We start from the raw sequence: 23179 nt of genomic DNA, 5'->3' as shown, positions 1-23179 counted from the left end.
AAAGCAAAGGTACCTCTCCTTGAAGATTCCCACTCGAACTTAATAGGACATCCTGGAGGTAGCTGGGAATAGGACTCTTCGACAATGTCGAGCTTCTCCGCGAGACGAGCATGAAAAGCACCTCCTGCAACAAGGTAGGAATCACGATCTTCTCAGGGGACTAATTCGAGGTATACAATGCCAAAAGCTCGACGTTCTAATAATAATTATCCCGTGTAATCTCTAGCAAACTCTGCTGTTCTTGTGATGTACCCTCAAAGGGGACATCCAAGTAATATGGGATAAATGTCGCGGGTTCGAATGGCCAGGTTTTTTTCACGAGGCGCGTTTCGGGCCACGCGAGTCCCGGAGAAAGGTGCGATACACCTACGTGCAGCCAGGTCAAGGTCGTATCCCTCGTGCGCCGGGGTCGGCTGAGTCATTCGTGCAGAATCGTGCATGCTGAAGCGCGAGTGCATCGAACCCGATGACCGTTGCAGCTGCGAACGCGCGACGCGCTCCGCGCCTCTACATCCGAGACGTCCTCGTGGACGCTCGGCGAACATCGGCTGCATTCCGCGTGCATCAACCCGGGAGACCGCCCTCGAGAGAAGCGCCGAGTGCAATGCCCAATGCCGCGCGAACACGCTCCGCAAACAGCTGCCCGCGAACGGAGGCTGCCGGATGAGCGCGACGAACAGGCCAGATTCGAGCATACGACCACGCTGTTTCGATTGTCCCTTGCGCAAGACGAATATCTGCCACGTTTCGAGTTTGTTTGCAGGTGTACTTTAACGTGAATGTATTTTAATATACATCGGGGAATTTATTTTAGTTTTTTTCCCTGATGGTCTTTGATACAGTTAATTTACGTCATACCAGAGCATACGTGGGCTAATTTTAATAGAAATTTAAATAGGCTGCTTGAAATATCGTACTTTGGATTGATATTTTCAGGACAGTTATTTGAAAATAAAAATTTGATCGAGAAAATAAATAGATGTATCTATACATGGTGTAATAAGCAAATATATTTTTAAAGGCATATGTTCGATTTATTCGTTATCCTAAAATAAAATGAACGACAGTTCTGTTTGCAAGTGCAATTATAAAAAAAAAGAGAAAAATGTATGTTCTTTTAAAAAGACTAGTACAATAAGGACGGGAATCTAAATGAATAAACGAGCCCCAAGGGCGATAGCGCGAGCTTGGTACCAACGCGGCGATGAATAATCATCGACTCACGTAGGAGATTTCGAGACGTCACGATTTTTGTCGAAAATGTTTACGTCGTATCCCGCACGTACGACACCCTCGAGGCATACCCTCACGAACGTCTTCTTGTCGTTTCACCGAAGTCGCGAGAATTCGAGAGTCGAAGGACGTTCGCGGGGACAAGAACACGCGCGAGCATCCTTTCCAAGCATATTGACGCGTGCGTCATATACGCGGGGCGCGCATTCCTGGTCCCGCATTCCGGCCTCGAAGGGCCGTGGAAAGAAATCGGAGCAAAATCCAGCGCAACGAAATATCAACCCTGCGGATGCTGGCTCACAGATCGCGAGCGTTGCCTCATCCGAGCGAAAACACGCGCGTCGACCGTGAGATTGCCGTAACACGCCAGGAGTGGATCTAGTTTGAGCCTGACGAAACCAAGGATTCGTTAGTAGAGGTAGAGGGCACCCTCGAGGTCTTTATTTGGTGATCATTTAATTTTACTCGATTTTACATAAGGATAAATGGCGCCACGTTATCGAGACTCTTATAATTAGAATCTAAGAGTGGACTCTGCAAGGTGGCATGGATTCAGTGGTCAAAACCACCTTTCCTATAACTTTTGGAACTTTATAAATTCCGGTACGTTGAATATTAAATAATTTATAATTACATTTGGAAATTGGACTGCAGTGAGGTTTACAATAACTAATCAAATACCGTCATTTCTTATTTGAATATTTTGTGGCACCCTTGTGTCTGACTGATCGATGATTGAAAAATTCTGCATTTGATGCAATCGTATAACCTTTTAATTTAATTTTATTCCAATCAACCCTATTTTTTTACCCGCCTCGAAGCAATAATGCGCGAAGTGCCGTGGTGTCCGAACATTAAATGCGAGACACTGTGTTCGCGGACTGGCTCAAAAGCTTACGGAGGGCCGTATTGAGCGCCCATCATTAGGAGAGACGAGCGAGAAAACGCACCAAGAAGCGAGAGAACGAGTTAGCGAGCTAGAGCTGCGGAGAGCGTTCACCCTGCCTGGTGCGTCGGCCCTTCGCAGCGTTTCTCAAACTTGAAGGTCCGTTTTCACGCGACGCCACAATTTTTATAAGGGAACGTCGCGGTTACAGCTTCCGGAAAATCAGTTTTCTTTCGAACGGAAACTTTCGAAAGTGAAATTTTAATCAAATTGGACGGAATGGATGGATGAACATCGGTAAAAAGAGAAAAACTCATAAAGGGTATGTATGATTACTCAGACTATCAAGAAAAGTTTATTTTCTAAGAGTGTGAGATCTAAGTTTTTACGATGAGAAAATGTGTTATTCGATATCGTAGCGTGCAAAGTCGCCGCTTTACGTCACGTGAAAGCGGACCTTAAGCGATATCTCGCATTCATGAGTCCGAACCTTAGGGAGAACAGTCGAAGAGTGTCAGAAACGAAGATAAGTCGGGGTTGACTTTGATGGAGAGAATATTGATCTATGCTCTGATAGAGTCACAAGAGCAGAATGATTGAGTGAAGGGTGGTAATATCAGAAATCGAAATTTTGGAGTGGCGTTAGGGCCAACTCCTGGACCGTTCCACGTTACGATTCAGAGCGACTTAAATTTGTATTGTATTTCAACTGTTTCAACGTCCAATTCCAATTTGATTCGATTTCTTATAGCACCTTCCCCTCCTCGAGTTCTCTCTTATCTCTACGCCTAATTACTCGTGTTTTCACCATTTAACTCATCTTATCCTTTTACCACTCAACTAAATCTTCCTACCAGCTCGTCGACGATCCTTCCTCCTTGTAATCCTTCTCTGTTTAATCCTCCCTAACATCTCTCCTTAGCTACTTTCTCATCTCTTAATTCCCTCGCTCTTTATTTACAATGCTGGTCGAGTCTTATCGCCGACTCCTCAGCATTTACAACGTCATAAATAAATAAAAACGAAACAAAAAGTTGAACACAAAAAAATTCCCTACAATGGCGTAGTACAATTGCTCTGTTTCCAAGATTTTTATAATAGCCTACGTAAATATACATAACAATTTTTATAAACTTTCACACGATCCATACAGGTTCCTCTCCTATCGAAGAAATTTGTTTAAATTAAATGGTAGGTTTGATGGTTCCAAGTGTATGCTTGTAGAAATATATTGATAAATATTAGATTGTTCCAAAAGTTTCTTTGTACTACAAACATTCGTGGGATTGACTGTATCGTATAGTTTATCGAGTCGTTGTATAAATAAATAACATCGTAACCCCGCTGCGTTACATGGAGATCGCGTTTAACGTTAATTTAGCGTATTCCAATTCCACCTATAGCATTGAAAATTCATCGTACAGTCCGATATATTAAATTACATATTTCGAACGGTTACAACTCCCAGCCGAAGAACGCGCACGCAGCCAGGCGCGTCGCGCATGCATCGTGCGTGTCTGGCTGCTCGCATCGCGGGGCCAAGCTGGAAGTGAAACGACCGGGAGTGGACGTTGCATATGTGCGAAACGGGTGCAGCACGCATTCGAAACAGCGCGCTGCACCGAGGGGCTGGGAGAGGGGGAGGGGGCGAGAAGTGCACGGGGCACCGCGTATTCGCATGGCCACGGAGTTCACTGTCCCGATCCAAGGCCGCAGGGGCACCGCCCCACTGAACCAATTGTGCCACTTCTATGCTCCTCTGGCTCATTTTTACCGGCTTTTAACACTCGTCGTCCATCGATCTGTCTCGACCGTTTCCATTATCGTAATATTATTCGAAATATTTCGATATAAAACGTCATCGAAAGCAACAGAATTTTTGTTTCTGAAACTTGTACGAAAAATTGCGAATATGCTCGTGTTCAAAATATTTAAGATAACACTACGGAAATTGTATTTCACGTAGAGAAAGTAGCTTGTCGCTGTTTTAAATATTTGCAAATGAGCAGGGCGCTGCAAATTGAACAAAACTCCAGGGAAGTTCAAAAGGGACCCAGGAGGAAACTGGTTTCGCGAGACGTACCAATTAGTACCGATGGCAAAAGTCCCCGACCCCCTCCCCCACCTCTCCGCCAATCTTGGATATTTACCATCAAGAGGAGGCGCGTCCCTCGCGATACAATATTCACAAAGAATGCCGCTCGGAAAGTGATTTTCCAGCGCGGCTATCCAATCGATGATCGGTCTGATAGATAATTCAGCTTGGAAATCGTTGCCCGACGAAATCGGGAGCGTGATGACCAGAAAAAGCTGAAGAACCACACCACCGCGATCCAAACGTATATTAATACGTGGTGGTGAAAGTGTGGCGGAGAAAAACACATTTATTAATCAATGTTATTTAACTCTTTGGGGCACGATGGGATTAAAATTGTCCCACCTTTTCGATGGACCGTAATGCATGGTGGGACATTTTTAATCCCACCTCGAAATTTTGCAATAGCTGCATATGTACAGATGTGATACCTTTATTAATAAAAATATAAGAATTTTGTTTGATTTAAAACGCAATAAAATTCCTGTGCAACATGGGTCTATTTTATCACCTGAATTCTTGTGCCGCAAAGAGTTCAAGTAAGTATTACTATACTATATTATTTATTATTAAAAGTTCGAATGGGTAGTGCCATTTCAGTCTGTGTACGTGAGCTGCGGTGTGTTCGAGTCGGGCTCCGCAAACTCGAAAATAAAAATAAGCGCGGTGAAAGGCCGATCGGAGCCATTCGTCGCGACGACGCGGACGTCTCGCTCCGAAGTTATCCAGTTTAGGAAAACGGAGAGCTTGGCTGAAGGGCACTGAGCCACGGTGACTCACCGATAGCTATACGACGAATCCGCTGGATCAATGTCAACGAATTCCGCGTATCGACCGGTATGCGCTCACCGGAACATCCGGACGTCTCTTGAACCTGGAATCTAGCCGAGTCTGTTACGCAGAATCGCGTATTTACCACCCGCGTCGCTTGAATCGATACGCCCCGGTGCCTACGTTGGGGTAAATGTAATCCGTAATTACTTTACCGACTAATTGGCCCGTAAATTCAATTAATTCGTCGATTAATAGCTGCGAGCTAACGTATAGAAGGTGTAGAAGAACTCTGGAAGGTATTGTTGATGACTTGGAGCTTAGATTTATTTTCCGTTTCATTTTGTGAAGGTTTGGTGGTCAATCTCTCCATTTCCTTTTCAGGCTTCTTTAGATAAAGTGATGCAAGGCGGATGAACAATCTTAAACATCTAAGTAATATACGAATCCACTGACCAGGCTCTATTAGTAGAAGATTAAGCAATACGTGCAGAGTATATATACATAATGTATGCACTTGAGACACAAAATATACAAATCATAAATCGTACAGACATTTATAGTAATTATTACAGAAATTATTGTATAGTCTTCTGGAAACTATTATGAAAATCTTATAAACATATAAACGTATTCCTACCGTGGCACTAATGTCTCAGATAGGAATGGAACGTTTCAATGAAGTAAATTGCATCCAGTATATTAAGCATTCATTTGAAAAATTTACATAGATGAAACGGGGATCGTCAAAATCCCAACCACAAACGTTCGCCATAAAATTTGTAATATTCCCTCTTGAGTGTTTCATAGAACCTCCAGTGATTTTCTTCTTTTTTTTTCAAGAATAAACCTCTATCGGTATTCGAGACGCCAAGTTTCGTAGAAACTGTGCCATCGGAAGGCGAAGTTTCGACGTCGTCGACCAAGAAGAGAGATTTGCGAACCCCGGGAAATGCGCTTGAGTTTGGGAACCCCCAGACTGGAGGGGATTGCCCCAGACACCCCCTCCAGCAGACGAATCCCCCTCCACCGTGGCTGCTAGCTGCTCCTAGAACCCTACCCCTTCTGTCGATGGTACGGGGTGCGAAACCCTGTCTGTCTGATAAACCGTTGCGCCGCCCACGCACGATAAACGTAATATGATGCATTCAGAAAGCACGGGGAAGGTGATCGATCCGTCGACGAGGAAATTAATGTGTTTATTAATACGTAGACTGGGAATTTTATTCGCAAACGACGCACAGTATCGTAGAAACTATTTAAAAAGTATGTATACACAACATACGTTGAATATATTCTACAATTAATACAATAATATTCGTATGAAAACAAATAAAGTGTAGAAAGCAAATGTCTCGGAGACGAACGGTATAATCTTAAAAAATTGTCTAACGTTGGAAAAAATGGACAGAAACGCGATGCGTTCGGGCGATAGATGGCCTAATCGAAACCTCGACGCAGCTCTCCCGCATAATATCTAGCAATTATCCTTTATAGTTTGCACTTTCTCCGTTAATTAAGATTAATGGGTGTCCGCGTTATTAGAGAGAGCGCGGGATGATCGTTTCAGTTGCCAGGAAAGTGGTAAATTTTCTCCGGTTTTCCCTTTCGTTCGCGGCGTTATGGTTAACGATTGGTAACAAAACAGAAACTCTTGGTCACGGTACCGCAATCGAGAGACCAGTGAACTTCGTCGTTTTATCTTTATTTTACAAGAAGGACATACACGTATTAAAAATCCATTTCCATCGAGAATACCGTCCGATTCAACCTTACACTCAACGGATCACGAACGACGTTAAATATTAAACAGGTAGAAGCATCGATAATAGTTGATAAAAATACGTTGAATTTTTTCTCCATACCGTATCTGTTTACGATCTTCATCAAAATCGCCGTTCGTTGCCGGGTCTGAAGATATCAGCGGCGCAAATATAATTTCACGGTGCTCGGGGATCGGTTTTCTTCGAGGTACAATCAACGCGTAATTAATCCCGGTTTGTAGCGTGGGCTCAGAAAGCGAGACCGCACGAACCACGTTGCAATTAGTCATTACGGCTGTTTAATCAATACACCGATTAATACACGTGGACTCGATGTAAACAATCGGTGTATTTCGGTGTCACAGTCTGCGCGGTGCTCCGAGAGCTATGGGGGTTGGGAACCCCAGCAAGCTAGCCAGCCAGGCAGACAAACATGAAAGGGGGTGACCCAGACACCCCCTCCACTACGTTGTTTGGAAGCAGCTCGACTACCGCATTGGATAACAATCGGGGGGTTAAATGCACTGCTGAAGCAATAATAATCGAATGAGCGGTTGCTACTGAAAATTAAAATGGCACTCAAGGTCGGATGGGAACGCGGGGTTCCACAACGGCCCAGGAATTCAAATTAACATTGTTGCACCTTTCAACAAAATCCTAACTCAACCTGACTCCGTGTATCGTTCCTTGGACCGTCTCAGCATCCAGCTCCACCGGAAACAGAATCGTCGAGGAGGATCGAGACGACTCGAATCTCGTAACGGAAATAAATTCCCCGATGGCAAGAAGGGAACGGGGATTCCCTCCGTTTTGAATCGGACAGATTTCTATCAATTCTTCGTACCGCCACCGCGGCCTTCCGAGACGCGACGTAATCGCTAATGATGACGGCCATTCGAAAGCTTTTCGGCCATTCAGGGGATGGAGGGCGCATTATCCGAAGAAATGAGGATCCGGCTAAAAAGAAAGAAACCCCCGGCGTAATAACTGTTAATAAGAATCTCGACGGATCCGAAGAAGATGGCGCACCGTGGCACGACCGACGCGAGGATAAATAAAGAAGAAAAGACGAGGGGGGAAGGGCCGGTGGTTGGATGAGTGCGACGAGGTGAAGGACTGGAAGGGAAGGAAGGGCATGGAGAGGGTATGGAAGGGACAGGGGGTCTCGGAGAGGAGGGAGGACGGCCGTGGTGTTGCTGACCCGACGACCGCTGTAACCTTGCGTCCCGACGCCGCGCATCCAGATCAAACATCTCGCGGATTATCCACGGACGCTCTGGCAGAGACCTTCGGATTCTGAATGGCTACCTACAGAATTTTCAGTCATCTCCGTTGGGATTGGTGTTATCTACGCTCTATCGATCCCGAAAATGATCGTTTTCTGGTCCCCCTTTTTCCAATATACGAAGTATTTCCTTTAACTCGGAATGATTAAATACCCAACGAGGGGATAAAGCTATCCGAAAAATGTTTTCAGAGAAGTTCTTTGATTCAAAGGCAGAAATTATATAGAGTAAATAATTTTATCGAATATGCAGTGGTGTTCTCCTCGAATTGAAAAACACATTCAAAATAAATATTTTTTATTTGATATCTATGTCGACCTATTATACGTATTATTGCGTCATTTATCGTAATATACAAACATAAATTATAAGTTATACGTAGTATTGCAGTCAATCAGTTGATCGAACAAGGATAGAGGATCTCCTTCGTTTCTTTCCTTTATCTATCATCGTATTATTAAGGAAGAAATATTTTTCGAATTAGATACTCGTCGCATGGTGATACGCACTTTTAATCTTGGAAAAAAAATCAACGTTAAATTCTTTCACAGAGACGACCCTCGCCCCAACGAAATAACCTCTCGAAATTTGCATTACACGTTACAGGGCACCGTTGTTGATATTATGCACAGTACTAAGCATCGTCTTATTACCATTTACATTTTTATGAGGCTCGGCTCACCCCTGGCCAGAATTTATGCTCGATCTATGCGTGCAAATGTCATAATACTTGATCTCCACGGTGAATCTTAAAGGAAAACAATATGGTGTCCCGTCTGCACGTCCAAGAACCGCCATACACCACGGACAGTTAAAAATAGGCTATCGGGCGCACGCGTCGCAAAGCCAAGGTCACTCTGCATCCTGCGTCACCCTAGGTCAAATCCTCGACTAGATCACAGGATATCCGGTTTCCTTCGATTAAAAGGAGCCTTTCCTAGAAAACATATTCCAGATTTCAGCTTCCATTTGCCTGTCTTTCACGAGATTGTATGATATTCGACTTTAGATTTCTATAATAAAATTAGTTGCATAAGGTAAAATTTATATAAGTAGTTGTACGAAGTGTGTTTGCATCGACGTTCATTTCTTACGATGTTACATATTTTTATCGAGCTTCCTTAAAGAGTTTAATAACCAGGTGAAACTCTGCAGACGAAATAATTGTTAAAATGGTTAACAGATACGAACGATGATACTACAAGCTTTCAAGTAATACATGCTATTGCTGCTTTTCATTTCAAATTTTTAAACTTTCCCGCTTCCCTGAACCTGAGAGCGCCATCTCGGTAAAAGTAGCTGAACTTATTCATCGACCCACATTTCCAATCTGTTTTACCTACAATTTGTATTTCAGAATGGAAATATCTGCACATGTAACGACCGATAAGGAAGAAATTCTCATTCTACGTACCAAGTATCCATGTCTCTTAGTAGTACCTTCTCCCAGAAGGTGGCGCGAGATGTCACATGCATCGGAAATCGATTGTTTGTCCACTAAACTGTGATATATAATCTTATTATACAAAACTTTTCTTTTCCACACGAACAACTATCCATTTTGCTCAACAATTCATCCGAACGTAATATTTACATACCCTATCTTACCTTTAGAATTTCGAACGAAGCCAGATTTGGCGCCACAGTGAATTTATCACCTCGTCGAGAGTGGCGCCACGATCGCATTATGCCGGACATACTGCGCCCGAATTCGTACCGCCATATTGTCTCTCGCGAGCGAGGAAAAACATTGTGATCACATAGTGAAGTTTTCTACGAAATCTGCAGAAAGTTGATTATTCGGTGTGCCTGGACGTTCATCGTAATCATTCGCAGAAGACGTGCAAACGATCGCGAAAGAATTGAATGCCGATCTGCCAGTAATAGCACAGGTATGTCGAACATCGTGCGAAACTCGTGTCCGTGCGACTCGTCTAGCGGCTTTCCTTTGTTATCTTTTACTCATCGCCGACTTAAATTCGTACGACTCTCAAATTTATCGACCACGATCATATTCACGCGTGACTCGCGTGGGGGACTGTAGGTTATTACACGCTGCGCGAACGCTCCTTCACCGAAATTCGGATGACCGCAATATGGGTACATCAGAAATGGAACAGAATTCGGTTACACGATACTCGAGTCGCGTGATTCGTTTTCGTATCGCCGGTATACCTCGGCTCGTTCTCGAAAATATGTGCCCAGCACGCGGATTCCTTCCCTCCTAAAGAGTGATATCGATTTCCTTCGACATAATCAGGAAGTTTCTCGGAAGATGACATCGGTTATAGGTATAGACGACATTTGGAAATAACGTGGTTGTACCGGAATGGATGACATTTTTCCCTAAACACCGAACAACTTTGTCTCTCGACACACTTTCATTCACGAGCACCGAATATAGTTTTATCTAAGTGAAACTTTTATTATGATAAAGTTTCACCTGAAAGTTTACTTGTGACTCGCGATTACAACGTTGTACGTTATCCCGTATTTATATTTTGTTGTTCGTTATGTTAAAGATAACATTTCTTACACACGTGGCTTTTTGTAGGTCCGGTCTGTGTACAATATCGCGTGTACGCTCTGTCTGATATGAAAATATAAATATTAGGTTGTCCCAAAAGTTTCTTTCGTAATTTGCACTCAATTATTTTGTGCGGTAGTGTTTATATAAATAGACTATCTAATCTCTTAGATGTTGATGTTGTAACAGTAATGGAGCAAAATGAATCGTATACAATTCAATAATTTAACATTAGACATAAAATATTGTATATGTATTAATAAAACGAAAGAAACTTTTGGGACAACCTAATATTATACAAACGATACGCATAGACTCTAAACACGTGCGTTCACGATGGCTGAATTGAGTTTCTCAATTTTCATAAATATGTAATCGAGGGCCTGTTACCGGGTGAAACTATTATGTCGAGATAATTATCTGCTCAAAGGTTTATTCGAAATTATTCGAATAACGAACAACTCGGGATTGTAGAACGTTCCACGGCCGTTAACCTTCTTGGCGTTACGATCAGAATCTCGTGCACGTTTCTTTCGTATGTTTAGATCGACTTCCGTAGGGCACAGTACGATTGCACTTATACGGTTGTAGATACAAATTTATATACATTGCTCGTGGCGTACATAAATCATCGTAATAATACAATAAATCATACAAATTGTAGAAGATTAGATTAATTAGTTGATCTATTCTAGATATTCATCTAGAGATGATATCGTGTATCGATACAATGTATTGAAGCTATTAAAAAATGTTTCGTATCGTTGTGTATTTTTATTCGATTCGCATCGTTCGACAACGTGAAATAGAAAATATTGCTCGAATAATATCGCGTTATCTGTGCAAGTATTCATGGTTGAATTTTATCGCCACGATGGTACCCATGGTGTGTGAGCAGCCTTACATATGTAAATAGCTATGGCGGACCTGTTGTTCCCCCATAAGTGTGCGGACATTTAAAGGGTCAACGACGAACTCGCTTTCAGTTACGTTCTATTTCTAAGATACATCCGTTCCGTATCCCACCGTCTTCCTTTCTAAGGCAGCTGGCCCTGAATGTGCCATTGGCTATTTCCGTGAGTCGCTGGAATCATTTCATTGTTCGCCAAATCACGTATAGATTGCCAAAAATTGAAATTCTTTGAAATTCGAAATTACCGTCACCAAACCTCTATATTATCTATAACGCAGACCGACAAAAATTATTCCGGATATACTAGTAAATAAACCAAGATTTTTCGATCGTGGAATAGTTTACTGCTAATTAATAATCAAAACGCTACGAACGACGATAGTAATTGTCGACAATTATACTTGGAACATTTTTCACTGCCCAGCGAATTACGTATAATTTATATATGTTTGTATTATTTATGTTTTTAAGATGAACTTTGCATGATGTGAATTAATTATTAACACGTGCAGTCTTTTATTTATTATATGTTTATTATTTGTACACGAGCATATTTATTTCAGACGTTTTGAAATGGTTAATTAATTCGAATTAATCAACTGTCAAGAATTATCCTGGTCGATATTTATATTATCTACACCAGTGCTAGGAATGCTGGCTCTAACGTTCGTTTACTTTGTAAGCAGATGTTTACGCGCATGCAAGGTCGCGCGTATGATCAACAAAGTTGAGGTCGGAGATTTCCTTTAACTTACTTCCGATAGATGGTAGCTATTATCATCTTGTGTACGGAACGGAACATTTCATCTTCTGTATATTCAACGGAATGTAAGACATATACCATCTGGAAGTCGCTTTAAGGAGGATCGTTACAATCGCACCTTATATCTCTTGGTATCGGCACTTCGCATTTATCGTATTAACTCGATTGCTTGTATGCATCGATTACGCAACATAGTAGCAGTTACTCAATTTTACAACACACTCCATATACTCATCCCTCTCCACCAGATCGTGATCTGCGACCTCTCTGACCATTGACATCTTTTTCGAATTGTACATATTTTCTTTTCTTCCTGATTATTGAATATTACGAGTTTATTTATGGAAGAGTAATTCCAATAGGTGAACAGTTAGCTCGCGATTACTTGATTGCCAATTGATGGTTCTGCCGATGGTCACAGAGAACGCTGTGGAAAGTTTGTACGAAACCGTATTCCAAGAGAGAAGGCAAGGTTTTCTACGTGTCCCTTTTTGTTATGGCTTTCGTCGTCCTTCTCACAGGACAACTCTTCTCCTCGTTCCCCTCTCTCCTCGATACTCTTAACCGTGCTCGGTTACTTCATCGTTCTGTATACAGATTGAACATTCCAACAGCACGTTGAACCACGGTCACCTTTGTTTCTTGCATTACTACGCGTCTTCTAACGATATACTTGAGTAGTTCTATTCTCACCCCATTGGCCTCATCAAGACACATTCGTACATATTATTTCTAATGTCAATAATATTAGGTTGTCCCAAATAGTTTCTTTCGCTTTATTAATAAGTAATACATGCACAATATTTTATGTTATGAAATAGTCATATTTTTGATTTCCATAACTAGGTAATACGAAAAATGCTTCCTGTAATATTTTATTCATATTCAGAGGGTAACCTAGATATTTAACCCTTTACCTACCGGTAGCAGTTTATCGACAGTCGTATTTTTGTAAACCGCGCGCTGTAGATGGTAATTGGCGTTACCGGTAGATCCATGCATTCTTATTCTATTAAATAAACTTGAACTTATTCGGTTCCACTTGAGTATGTAATTAAATTTAATAGTATTTTTCATTTTCGTAACATTAGTAATATACAATATTCGCTTTATCTAGTAGAATCGTTTTCAAATTAATATTTTATAATGCTGTACCTGTTGTAGATAATAAAGTATTCCTTGTCACGACACGAAACCGGTTAACAGGCTAACAGTTGGTAAATTGTTTGTTCGATGTCTAAAAATGCCATTGTAGAATATTCATAAATATTAATGTCAATGTTAAAATTGATATACATATTATCATTTTCAGATACATTTATGTTTATTAAACCCACAACAACTTGAGGCATCTGAATTCTTGTTTATTCTAAAAGAATGAATTCAAAGTTGAGGAGCTTGGCAGAAATTTAACGTATTATTTCGTCGTTTCGCCGACTGGAATCGTTTGGTCGAGTTAAGAGAGTTACTGGAGCAGGCGATGCACGGTGTGCATACCTCTCTGGTACTCTTTTTTCCAAATTTTTTACTCGGCTGCGAGTTAAACCCGCACGTAACCCACTTCCTCAAGCGACGGCTTGCCGATCCGATCTCCATTGGTCAACGGTTACCGGTTTCATTTTGATTTAACTTTTTGTTTTTCGTCCAGTGCAGATATCCTTCTCCAGAGCCGTAACTACAACCCAAGCGCCCCTTGCAAAAGTTCTTGCGATTTAAAATTCCTAAAAATTCATTCATTATTTGGTTTAGTTTTTTATTTATGCCAATCGATTTATAATAAACCGATTTATTTATAATAAATGCAGACGCCCCAAGCATTTGCCCCCTTGTTAGCTGCGGCACTGTCCTTCTCCCTTTCCCTTCCCATCTTTTTTCTTGCTACACGCCTCGTCGAAAAAGATTATGCGGCCATTGGTCAATTGCCCTTACGATGAAATTGTTTGACAATAATAAGGTATCTGTTCGTTAATTGGGTATCCAATACGGATAATCGTTGAGAACAGAGAATTTGGAAACGCCACTGATTTCTGTGTATCCATAAATAATTATGGTACGTCTTGTAGTCTTTTAATTTAATTTCTAATTTAGTTGAATTTAATGTAATTTTATTATCTCTTACTATTATTCTATATTTATCCTCGAGTCTCTTTTTCCTGTTCCAACTTCCTTTCGATAATACTTTTGTCTAATCGTTCCGAATAATACACGGTGTGACGGAAAGTACTGTTACGCAATCGCCTCTGTTATTTTCTCTTGTCTCATTAGCCGACCGCACAATTGGAAAAATGTTTGCTCCCAGGAACGCGAACAACGCGAACTCCTCGAAACCACCTATGTGTCGTGTCTGACTGCCTGTTTAATTGGAATTGTGTACCGCGAAAACGCCGCAGCGATAGAAACCTATAATTTAATGCGGTATTGCACAACCTCCTCCTTTGATCGCCAATTTTAATCCTTTTACTTTCTGTACATATTTTACGAGAGAAACACAACATGTGGACCAACTTGGCCGCGTTATTGAAAAGGACAAGCACGGTTCCTTGGAGAAACGCGTTTACACGTTGCTGATATGCGCGCCTGATCTCTTTCTTAGAAATATCTTAGAAATCTCTTAGGAATATGCTTAAAAAACACTTGATTAATTAATGGTAAAGAACGCGTAGTTTGTTGTATCCACACTGTTGATAATACAAACTCGTGGAGTTTTTTTTTTGGCGATAGGAGAAACGACACGTCAACGTTGGATAATACTTTTCGATACAAATATTACAAAATACGCTTCGATTCATGCATATACATTTATTCAAATTTCCACTTTCTATATCGCACGGTTCTCGTGTTCAAAAATTCGCCGAGAAATCGTCTTGTCTCTTGGGATCCAGAGACCGTGGACCACATGTTTCAGAGAATCTACTCGATACTGTTTATTAAATTATTTCTACATGTAATAATTGTCAAGTACAATTGTAACCTGTTAGAAGAACAGCAAGAAGTAAAATTTGATAGCTTCTAAAATAGCAAGTGTTACGATCGAATCCTTACAGGTGCCTCTTGCATTTCCAAGACTGTTAACCGCGACCATCCCATTCGATCTCGACGAGTCTCGCGAAGAAACTAGTACTAATAAATAAATAAAAAAAAATACGAGAAAAGAAAATCAAAAACCAACGTTATCAGCATTATCGTTGTGTGAGTGCCGCTTAACGTATCGCGTCTGCGCAATCGCGAGCGGTTCCAGTCGAACTGGTCTCGTCAGAGTTTACCACGTGCTGAAAGCCGCGGTGGTTCCGCAAACCGCAGTACCGCCGCGTCAGTCGCGTTAAAGCGAGAGTAGCCACGCATCCCTCCGTCAAATTGTTTCACCGGCCCTCCCCTCCCCCAGGACTCGCGATTATTATCGTACGTTATCGCAAAACGTTTCTTCGGTTCCAATTCTACCAGTAAATTTTCCTCGAGCGGCCCAAATTGACCCGTTCACTCTATCCAACGATCACAGATGGAACTAAGCATGGACGTAACGTCGGTGAGTACCGTCTGCTCGCTAATCTAACGCTTGCCTTGCGAACTTTCTTCGCGGAGGTCAACTTCGACACGGTTTACAGTAGAAGTTCGTTTATCTGGACCGACGATGCCACGGTGCTTGGTTCTATGATCACTTTGGCGGGCTCTTATCAACCGAACTCACACAACGTAACGCTTGTGGAAATTCGTCGACTCCGATTGTATAAAATATCTAATTGTCCCGACCTGGTTGATCCCCGACCGCTTCGAATAAATGGAACTCTACTGTAATGTTTTAACCCGCGATGTAGGCAAATTTCATAATTGATACAAGATATTTTTATCTTGGAGTAACTGGTGCGTAGAAGCACAGCGCTGAATTGGAGTTGAATTTATATTTCCTGGGGATAGGGAAAATCTTACATTTACGAAGCTTAAGTTAGACAGTTTAAGTTAAGTTTAAGTTGTACCTGGCGTTCCACGGTGTATCCCTGGAATTCCTCGTTATTGCATGGCGCGATGTTGCGCCACGTTGTTTAAACGTGGTTCCTCTGTATCGAGAAATTGATTATTTTGAATTAAAATGAAATTACAGGTGTATTTCTCGTAATTCTGTATGGTGAAGATTATCAGGTAGAGATAGGAATAGAGGGAGAACCGGAATATCGTTACATATGTGTACCGTTCGTTTTGTACCGAGCAGGACCGTGTCTTGGTGGGTTGGCGCCCTGCAATAATGCAATCGCGCGTTTCATTCGCATTGCTATTGATGCACTTATAAATCAATTATATTAAATATACAGTATGTAAAACTATATTAAATTTAATAATAATTCTTATTTTCATAACATTAGTATTATAGAATATTTATTTTGTCTATTAGAATCGTCTTTAGATTTATATTGAAATCATTATTTATCAGTAATAGGTAACAGTAGTTATTGTTAAATTTTATAACATGTCCAATTACTATCCGTAAAGTGTTAATAGGCCAACGGTTGGCAAAGTGTTAAGTGTACATTTTAGAAATTGAATATTTTATGTTTACGTTATTTTTAAACGCCCTTATAATCAATATTTAAATGTATTCATTCGCGCCACGTTCGTGTTCGAAACACCCAGTATTAATCGGATTCGCGTCACGTTCCTTTTTGAGCACCGTATGTAGCCGAGAATTTCTATTTACTTCGCGATAAGTCAACACCGTTTGAATTTCTTTCACGTGTTACGTCGGAACACCTTGTAACTCTTCAAGTTTACACCGTGTATAGTTTGAAACCCAATAGGAAATCAGCAATGCTCCCGATCGGTTGAAACTAATCTGAGTGTAATGTAAAAGTCTTGATGGGTAAACATTACTCATGTAAACTGTTTACATACCAGTTTCATAGCGTTAACAAACTTTCGCGTATTAGTGTGGTTTGTGACTCATCGTCGGATCGATTGCACGTGTAAATTGCTCTTGAAGAATATACTGGCCTATATTTATTATCAATTGTGCGTAATATCATTAGTACCTACTTACAAGTGTGTTTATTCGTGCGAATTGTTATAAAGGGTTTTTTAGAGTAGAGTTCTAGATTTTATTTTTTAATCCAACACAAACGGCACGAAATGTATATAATTTTCATACGAATATTTACATTGATTTTTGGATAATTGTGTGTGAAAATTGATGTCGTCCAAGTGTATCTTGTTATTAAAATATAAAATCATAAAGGTCCTGGAAAACTCTTTTAGAGAGGCATACTGTGTCGTTGGGTTGTAAACATATTTATGAGTTTAGAAAATATCATTCGCAACAAAAATGGGATTATGGCACGATTATGGTATGATTATGTTGTTCGTGTACCTGTTACCGGAAGTCACGATTCCGAGGCGATAATTAAGAAAGGAAACCGAGTAAGACGAGAGCCCGAAGAAGAATTAAATTTCATCGACTTTGCACAATCGGTGGAAAAACAAAGTTTTACCGTTATTTTCAACCACTTCCTTATTTTCGCTATCGACGCAGCTCGAGTGGAACGCGCTATCGAACCTACGATTATTTACGTTTATAATTTGTTTGTCTATTTTATTGTTATTTTTGTTTCGTAGAGACCCCGAAACATAAAACTCGACCAAGTTTAAACGGTTAATTTGCTTACTACCAAACACTAATTTAGTTTCATAAATGGATAACCGTAGGTCATTACTACAACCTGTAATCATTCGAGCCAACATTACGTAAACGATTTTTCATTCCAGAATAAACGGTTCTTCGATAACAATAGCTACGGTGGACTTGAAACATGTCAGCTGCTCACATCCAAATTGTAAAGTGGAGTTTCCCCGCTCTCGCGCTAATAATTGGCCTTCTGTGGTACAAGCGTCGCCGAGTGGACAGAGCTGATCCAGGTGGAATAAATAATCCAGATTGCAACGGCCAGGAACTCGTCAGTAACGAAAAGGAAGTTACAAAGACCAGCTTGAATTTCTGCGATTCGGGGATACATATCGATGAGTCGTTCTCAGTGAGTTCTTCTTGTCAATCAACAGAAGAAACCGTTTGTAGCCCCAGAAAGAGGAGCGAGAGCTTGGATATTCCTCAGAGGAAGATCGGCTCGCAGCCTGCTTCCATGCGATCAAGAACACCCGAGGACGAGCAAGCATGGTACAGCTATCTGGATTCATCATCGCACAAAATGGATATACAATTGGGCAGCAATCCTAAAACTAGCAACTTCGACATGGTCGCCAGGAGCAGAAGCGTGTCCTCTTTGGAGAACGCCGTTGATTCCACTGGCAAAGTATTGAAGATATTCGAAGATGTCGCCGAAGAGGAAGAATCGACTGCTAGCCACGAGAAGAGTACATCGGTGATCGCGGATAAATGCGAGGAGAACAACGCGAACGATCAATGCAATTACAGCTCAAGCAAACAACCACCAGTTGCTACTCCGTCGAAAGATAGCGTCAAGACGCAGGCACAAGCATTATCCGAACGAGATTCCGCTAATCACAGCCCAGTATCTGGGGTTTTAGAAGGCAGCGTCACGGATGAAGCCAGGAGCGAAGGGAGCACGGACAGCGGAAAGGGTAAAGCCGAGAATTAATTGAAATGTTTAACATAGATGTTGTTGCTCTCTATTTTAGTAAATAATATACTCGCATACTTTTTCTAGGGGGAAGTATCAAGGGCCACGCAAAGGACAGTACTCTCCCCATGATATACGAATTTAACATCCCACAGCACCTGGTTGGGAGATTGATCGGTCGTAACGGTAGCTTCTTACAAAACATTCGCGAAAAAGCTGAAGTCTACATAATCGTCAAACGTCATCACACATTGAGAGATCAGAAAATTTGTGCCATAGAAGGTTCCACGGAGGAGATTAACATCGCTCTGGACATGATACGACAAAAGTTTCCAGCGAAGAAGTATCCGGACGTGACTCTCGAGCAAATTTTACCGTTAAAAGTATTAAACGAGAACGCGTGGGTCGCAGAGTTAATACAATTATCCTTGGTGGAGGGACTAACAAACGATGTTGTCATATGTCACATAGTAAAACCAAATCGCTTCTTCGTACAGCTTCCCACTCACCCCACATACCCATCCTTGCGACTTTTAGATGAAAATATGACACTATTATATAATACGACAGAATCACCGCCAATTCCAGATGAACTTAGTAGTACGTTTATATTCTATTATATTCTATTTGATTACTCGGTTGCGATTTATTAAGTTTTCGTGTTATCACTTGCAGAGGGTATGATGTTCGTTGCAAAATGGTACAATAGGTGGGTTAGGGTATACGTAGAGCAACCAGACCCTCTCGGCGAACGACACTTGGTGCGACTCGTCGATCATGGTGGCTATTGGTTTTTCAGTAGCGCAGAGATGAAGAAGATTAGGTCAGATTATCTTGGATTGCCGTTGCAAGCAATCGAAGTATTCCTCGCAAACATACAACCGAAAAATGGTAAATTATCGTTGTACGTTTTTTTCTTTCTCCTCGATCGTACGATCATCTGATCACGTACTCTGCATTAGGTGAGTGGACTCAAGAGGCTTACGATGTAGTTGCTCATATGTGTTCCGGTATTGTCGGCCAAGCTCAAATTGAAGGCTACATAGATACATGCATATATGTAAATCTTTATCTGAACATTCAGAAACACGGAGTGAGTATTATAAAGTAAACATTTCTTTAATATAACGATACTCTATTTACGTAAAAATTACTGTTATGTGTCACAGGTCATATCCCTCGCCGATGAATTAATAGCTCGTGGTTTCGCGGAGCCTGTACCATTAGAAAGCATAGTTCCGGAAGAAGAGGTAACGTTTACTTAAGGTACGAAGTAAAAGTTTAGTGTTTAATAATTGAGTTGTATAAAACTGTGCGGTGATAATACGTGATCGTGTAATTTTATAGTCACTATAGGCATGTATTGGAAGTGATTTTTCATACTCGAGAGTTTCGTATTCCATGATTTTGCTCTTCGAAGAAAATATTTCGGATAAAATATTCCTATTAACCGAGAATCGTTAAAACAGTAATTTCTTCACTCTATTTCATATATTTATTAAACTTGGATGAATCTACATGACACATTACATATTCTTGCTAGTTGATTCGGTACCATTGGACACCGAGGGGTGAACGAGAGCACTATTTAACAGACAATTATAAATATTCCTCTTCACGTATGATTTATGACAAGTACAAATGATAATTATGTTTAGAGTGTGGTAATTTTATATCCATGGTTAATGGAACTTTCTTTTTAACACTATTCTCGCGTTAGCGATAAATTCAGATCGAACGTTACGGACCACTATAGTGGAGTGTCTGAGTGAACAGAAAATTTTCATTTTTTTTTTTTTTTGTACTTATACCATCGAAATGTACGATAAATCTGTTGACCGCCACATTCTAACGACAAAAATCGATTAAGAAGAGGTTAGAAATATTTCAAAAGAAAAAAAAAATGGAGGACATGTGTACATTTAATATAATATTCAAACGATTTATAACGTAGGAACAGGTTTTTTACGGTATGATGGTGCACCATAAGTCCTTAACGCGTAGTAAAAATATCGAGAAAGCTTTTCTTGAATTGCAAAAATTAGTCCCTCGATACTTTTATTTGCGAAACTGCCGTTCTTTCGTGTTGTACGGAACATACGTAGGACAAGTCCTGCAGATGACACTGAGGCGGCTTCACTAACCAATGAAAAACCGAAAATCAGTTGTACGTTAAGCTGAAAATGATACAAAAAAAAAAAAAATTATGAACTGCAATCTTTGAGACTGTTATTGGTAAAATGCAATTGTCCGTTGCGTTTGCATATTTAGTTCTCCATAGACAGAATTATCATCATACTTTTGTATATAGTGTAACATTACTTCGCCCATTTATAAAATATTTATAATATACCTTAATAATAATGAAAAAAAAAAAATATGAAAACTGTAAGACGCTAGCTAGCTCTACACGGTGATAAATATGACAAGATAAAGATAGTAGATTTATATATTTTACATGCCCCAAAAACTCACGAAGAAGAAAAGTGATTGCAATATTAGCAATTCCAGACGAATCGGGTAATTCGCTTCTACGTGATCGTAATAACATATTACAGGTCATACTTGTTCATTAACGCGAACCTTTTAGTGTATTAAGCTATACGAGAGATACTTATTTTGTCTAAATCATATCTGAATATTCTTTCGATTCTTCAATTTTTCTTTCTTTTCCCCCTTTTTTTTAACGTTGTTTTCGATATAAAAATCATGAAGACGGTTGCATCCTACATATTGGGATAACTATTGTCTCAAAATTGTTCAAAATTCTATTATCGATATTATCCATACACTTAACTTTAGAGGCTTATCGTATATAAATATATATATGTGATTGATTTAACTGTAAGTTAATTTCAACACTGATAAAATGTATTTTATATAACTTTTTTCTTGTGTAACGATAATATTAATAATTTCTTCCTGTAACTTGCTTCCGGATACGCGGCGAGCAAACGACTTACGTTTCCGCTTTCCAAATTTCGGTCGAAGGTTTCATAGAGAAAATAATATCGCATTTTAATTGATATACTGCCAACAAGTTAATTACGAAAAAGTCTGGTAGTTTTTCGATTAACGATATAGAGCATTATATGATTTACACTTAATTGTATACTGTCTAGCGAATTATTCATTTATTCTATGTAACTCTAAACTATACCAAACAGTTGTAACAATTATTTATACGGATTATCGTGAGTTTGACGAAAAATCGAAAATAAATATATCATTTATAATTTCCTAAAATATACCCGGATGAAGAACATCTCGAAATTGTTACATGTTAATATTTACTGTTGTTGGTACATTAAACACGATATACATACTTTTTCTAGAGATATAAATAAGATTACAGTCATTAAGCCGCTCATATAGCGTGTATGCTTTGATTATATCACCGTCGCAAAATGAAAACTTTTCGATTCGTTAAAATGTTTTACATTGATCAGTACAACACGTTCCATTGATATGTATCATAATGAAATTGTTACACGAGTTATTTTGTTTTAACATTGAATACATGTTTCTAAAACTCCATAAATAGGAGTAGAGTTGATAATTTCGTTACGTCGATTTCTTAAAATGTAAGGAGGCACCTCCACGTTGCATACATTTATATACAATACGGCAGATCGCAGTATTCGGCTCTATTCGTATTTCTTACGATTTCATTCTCATCGTTAACTAAATTAAGTTCATTCTGTATATACCTCAATGTAATCTTCGGCGTTTTCATTAAATTTGCATCATTTTAATTCCTCACCTTATACTACAATATATCAAAATAATGCGTAAGGCTAATTTTATATATTCTGAAATGTATGTGCATATATATATATAATTCAGTGGCGCTTTATGTCTTTCCTTATTGCGATTAGTTATAAGGATAGCCAGTAAAAAAAGAGCATCACATAGTAGTGCGAAGTACTACTACGAATGTACGCATTTTAATTTAAACAAACAAACAAACAATTCAGTGACGCCATCGGTGGGAAAACGACCAAGTTTGTAATGGAATGGTTTTGTATTTTTAACGCTAGATGACGTCACAGTATTTATCGTATAGTGGCGCCATCGGTGGGAAAACGACCAAGTTTGTAATGGAATGGTTTTGTATTTTTAACGCTAGATGACGTCACAGTATTTATCGTATAGTGGCGCCATCGGTAGGAAGAGTTTGTAGTAAAATTAGTTTCCATTCTTGACGCTAGATGGCGACAACAATGTAAATGACACCATCTAGCGTTAGGAGTATAAACTATTCCTCAACAAACTTGGGCGTTTTCTCACCGATGGCGCCATTGATACTCGATCACTCGCCATCTAGCGGCTACAGTGTAAACTATTTTCACTACAAACTTGGG

General features: G+C 40.0%; 1 protein-coding gene across 4 annotated transcripts; it reads left to right on the top strand.

Annotated features, from left to right (window-relative positions):
• Positions 1–9780: 9780 nt before the first annotated feature.
• Positions 9781–22666, top strand: LOC128878275 (KH domain-containing protein akap-1). Of its 4 annotated transcripts, XM_054126359.1 has the most exons (7): positions 15562–15760; positions 17986–18816; positions 18903–19415; positions 19491–19706; positions 19778–19908; positions 19985–20081; positions 20359–22666. In XM_054126359.1, the coding sequence occupies exons 2-6, from the start codon at positions 18030–18032 to the stop codon at positions 20078–20080; spliced, it is 1743 nt and encodes a 580-aa protein (XP_053982334.1). In that variant the 5' UTR covers positions 15562–15760; positions 17986–18029; the 3' UTR covers position 20081; positions 20359–22666. The 4 variants fall into 4 exon arrangements, with proteins under 4 accessions (XP_053982332.1, XP_053982334.1, XP_053982331.1 ...); XM_054126357.1 differs by lacking the exon at positions 15562–15760 and adding an exon at positions 9781–9926 and having other exon boundaries at positions 19985–22666; XM_054126356.1 differs by having other exon boundaries at positions 15563–15760; positions 19985–22666.
• Positions 22667–23179: the final 513 nt, after the last annotated feature.

This window comes from Hylaeus volcanicus, chromosome 6 (assembly GCF_026283585.1).
Source record: "Hylaeus volcanicus isolate JK05 chromosome 6, UHH_iyHylVolc1.0_haploid, whole genome shotgun sequence".
Classification (NCBI taxonomy): domain Eukaryota; kingdom Metazoa; phylum Arthropoda; class Insecta; order Hymenoptera; family Colletidae; genus Hylaeus; species Hylaeus volcanicus.
The sequence above is the reverse complement of the archived record's forward strand: the minus strand, read 5'-3'. Positions and strand labels throughout refer to the sequence as shown.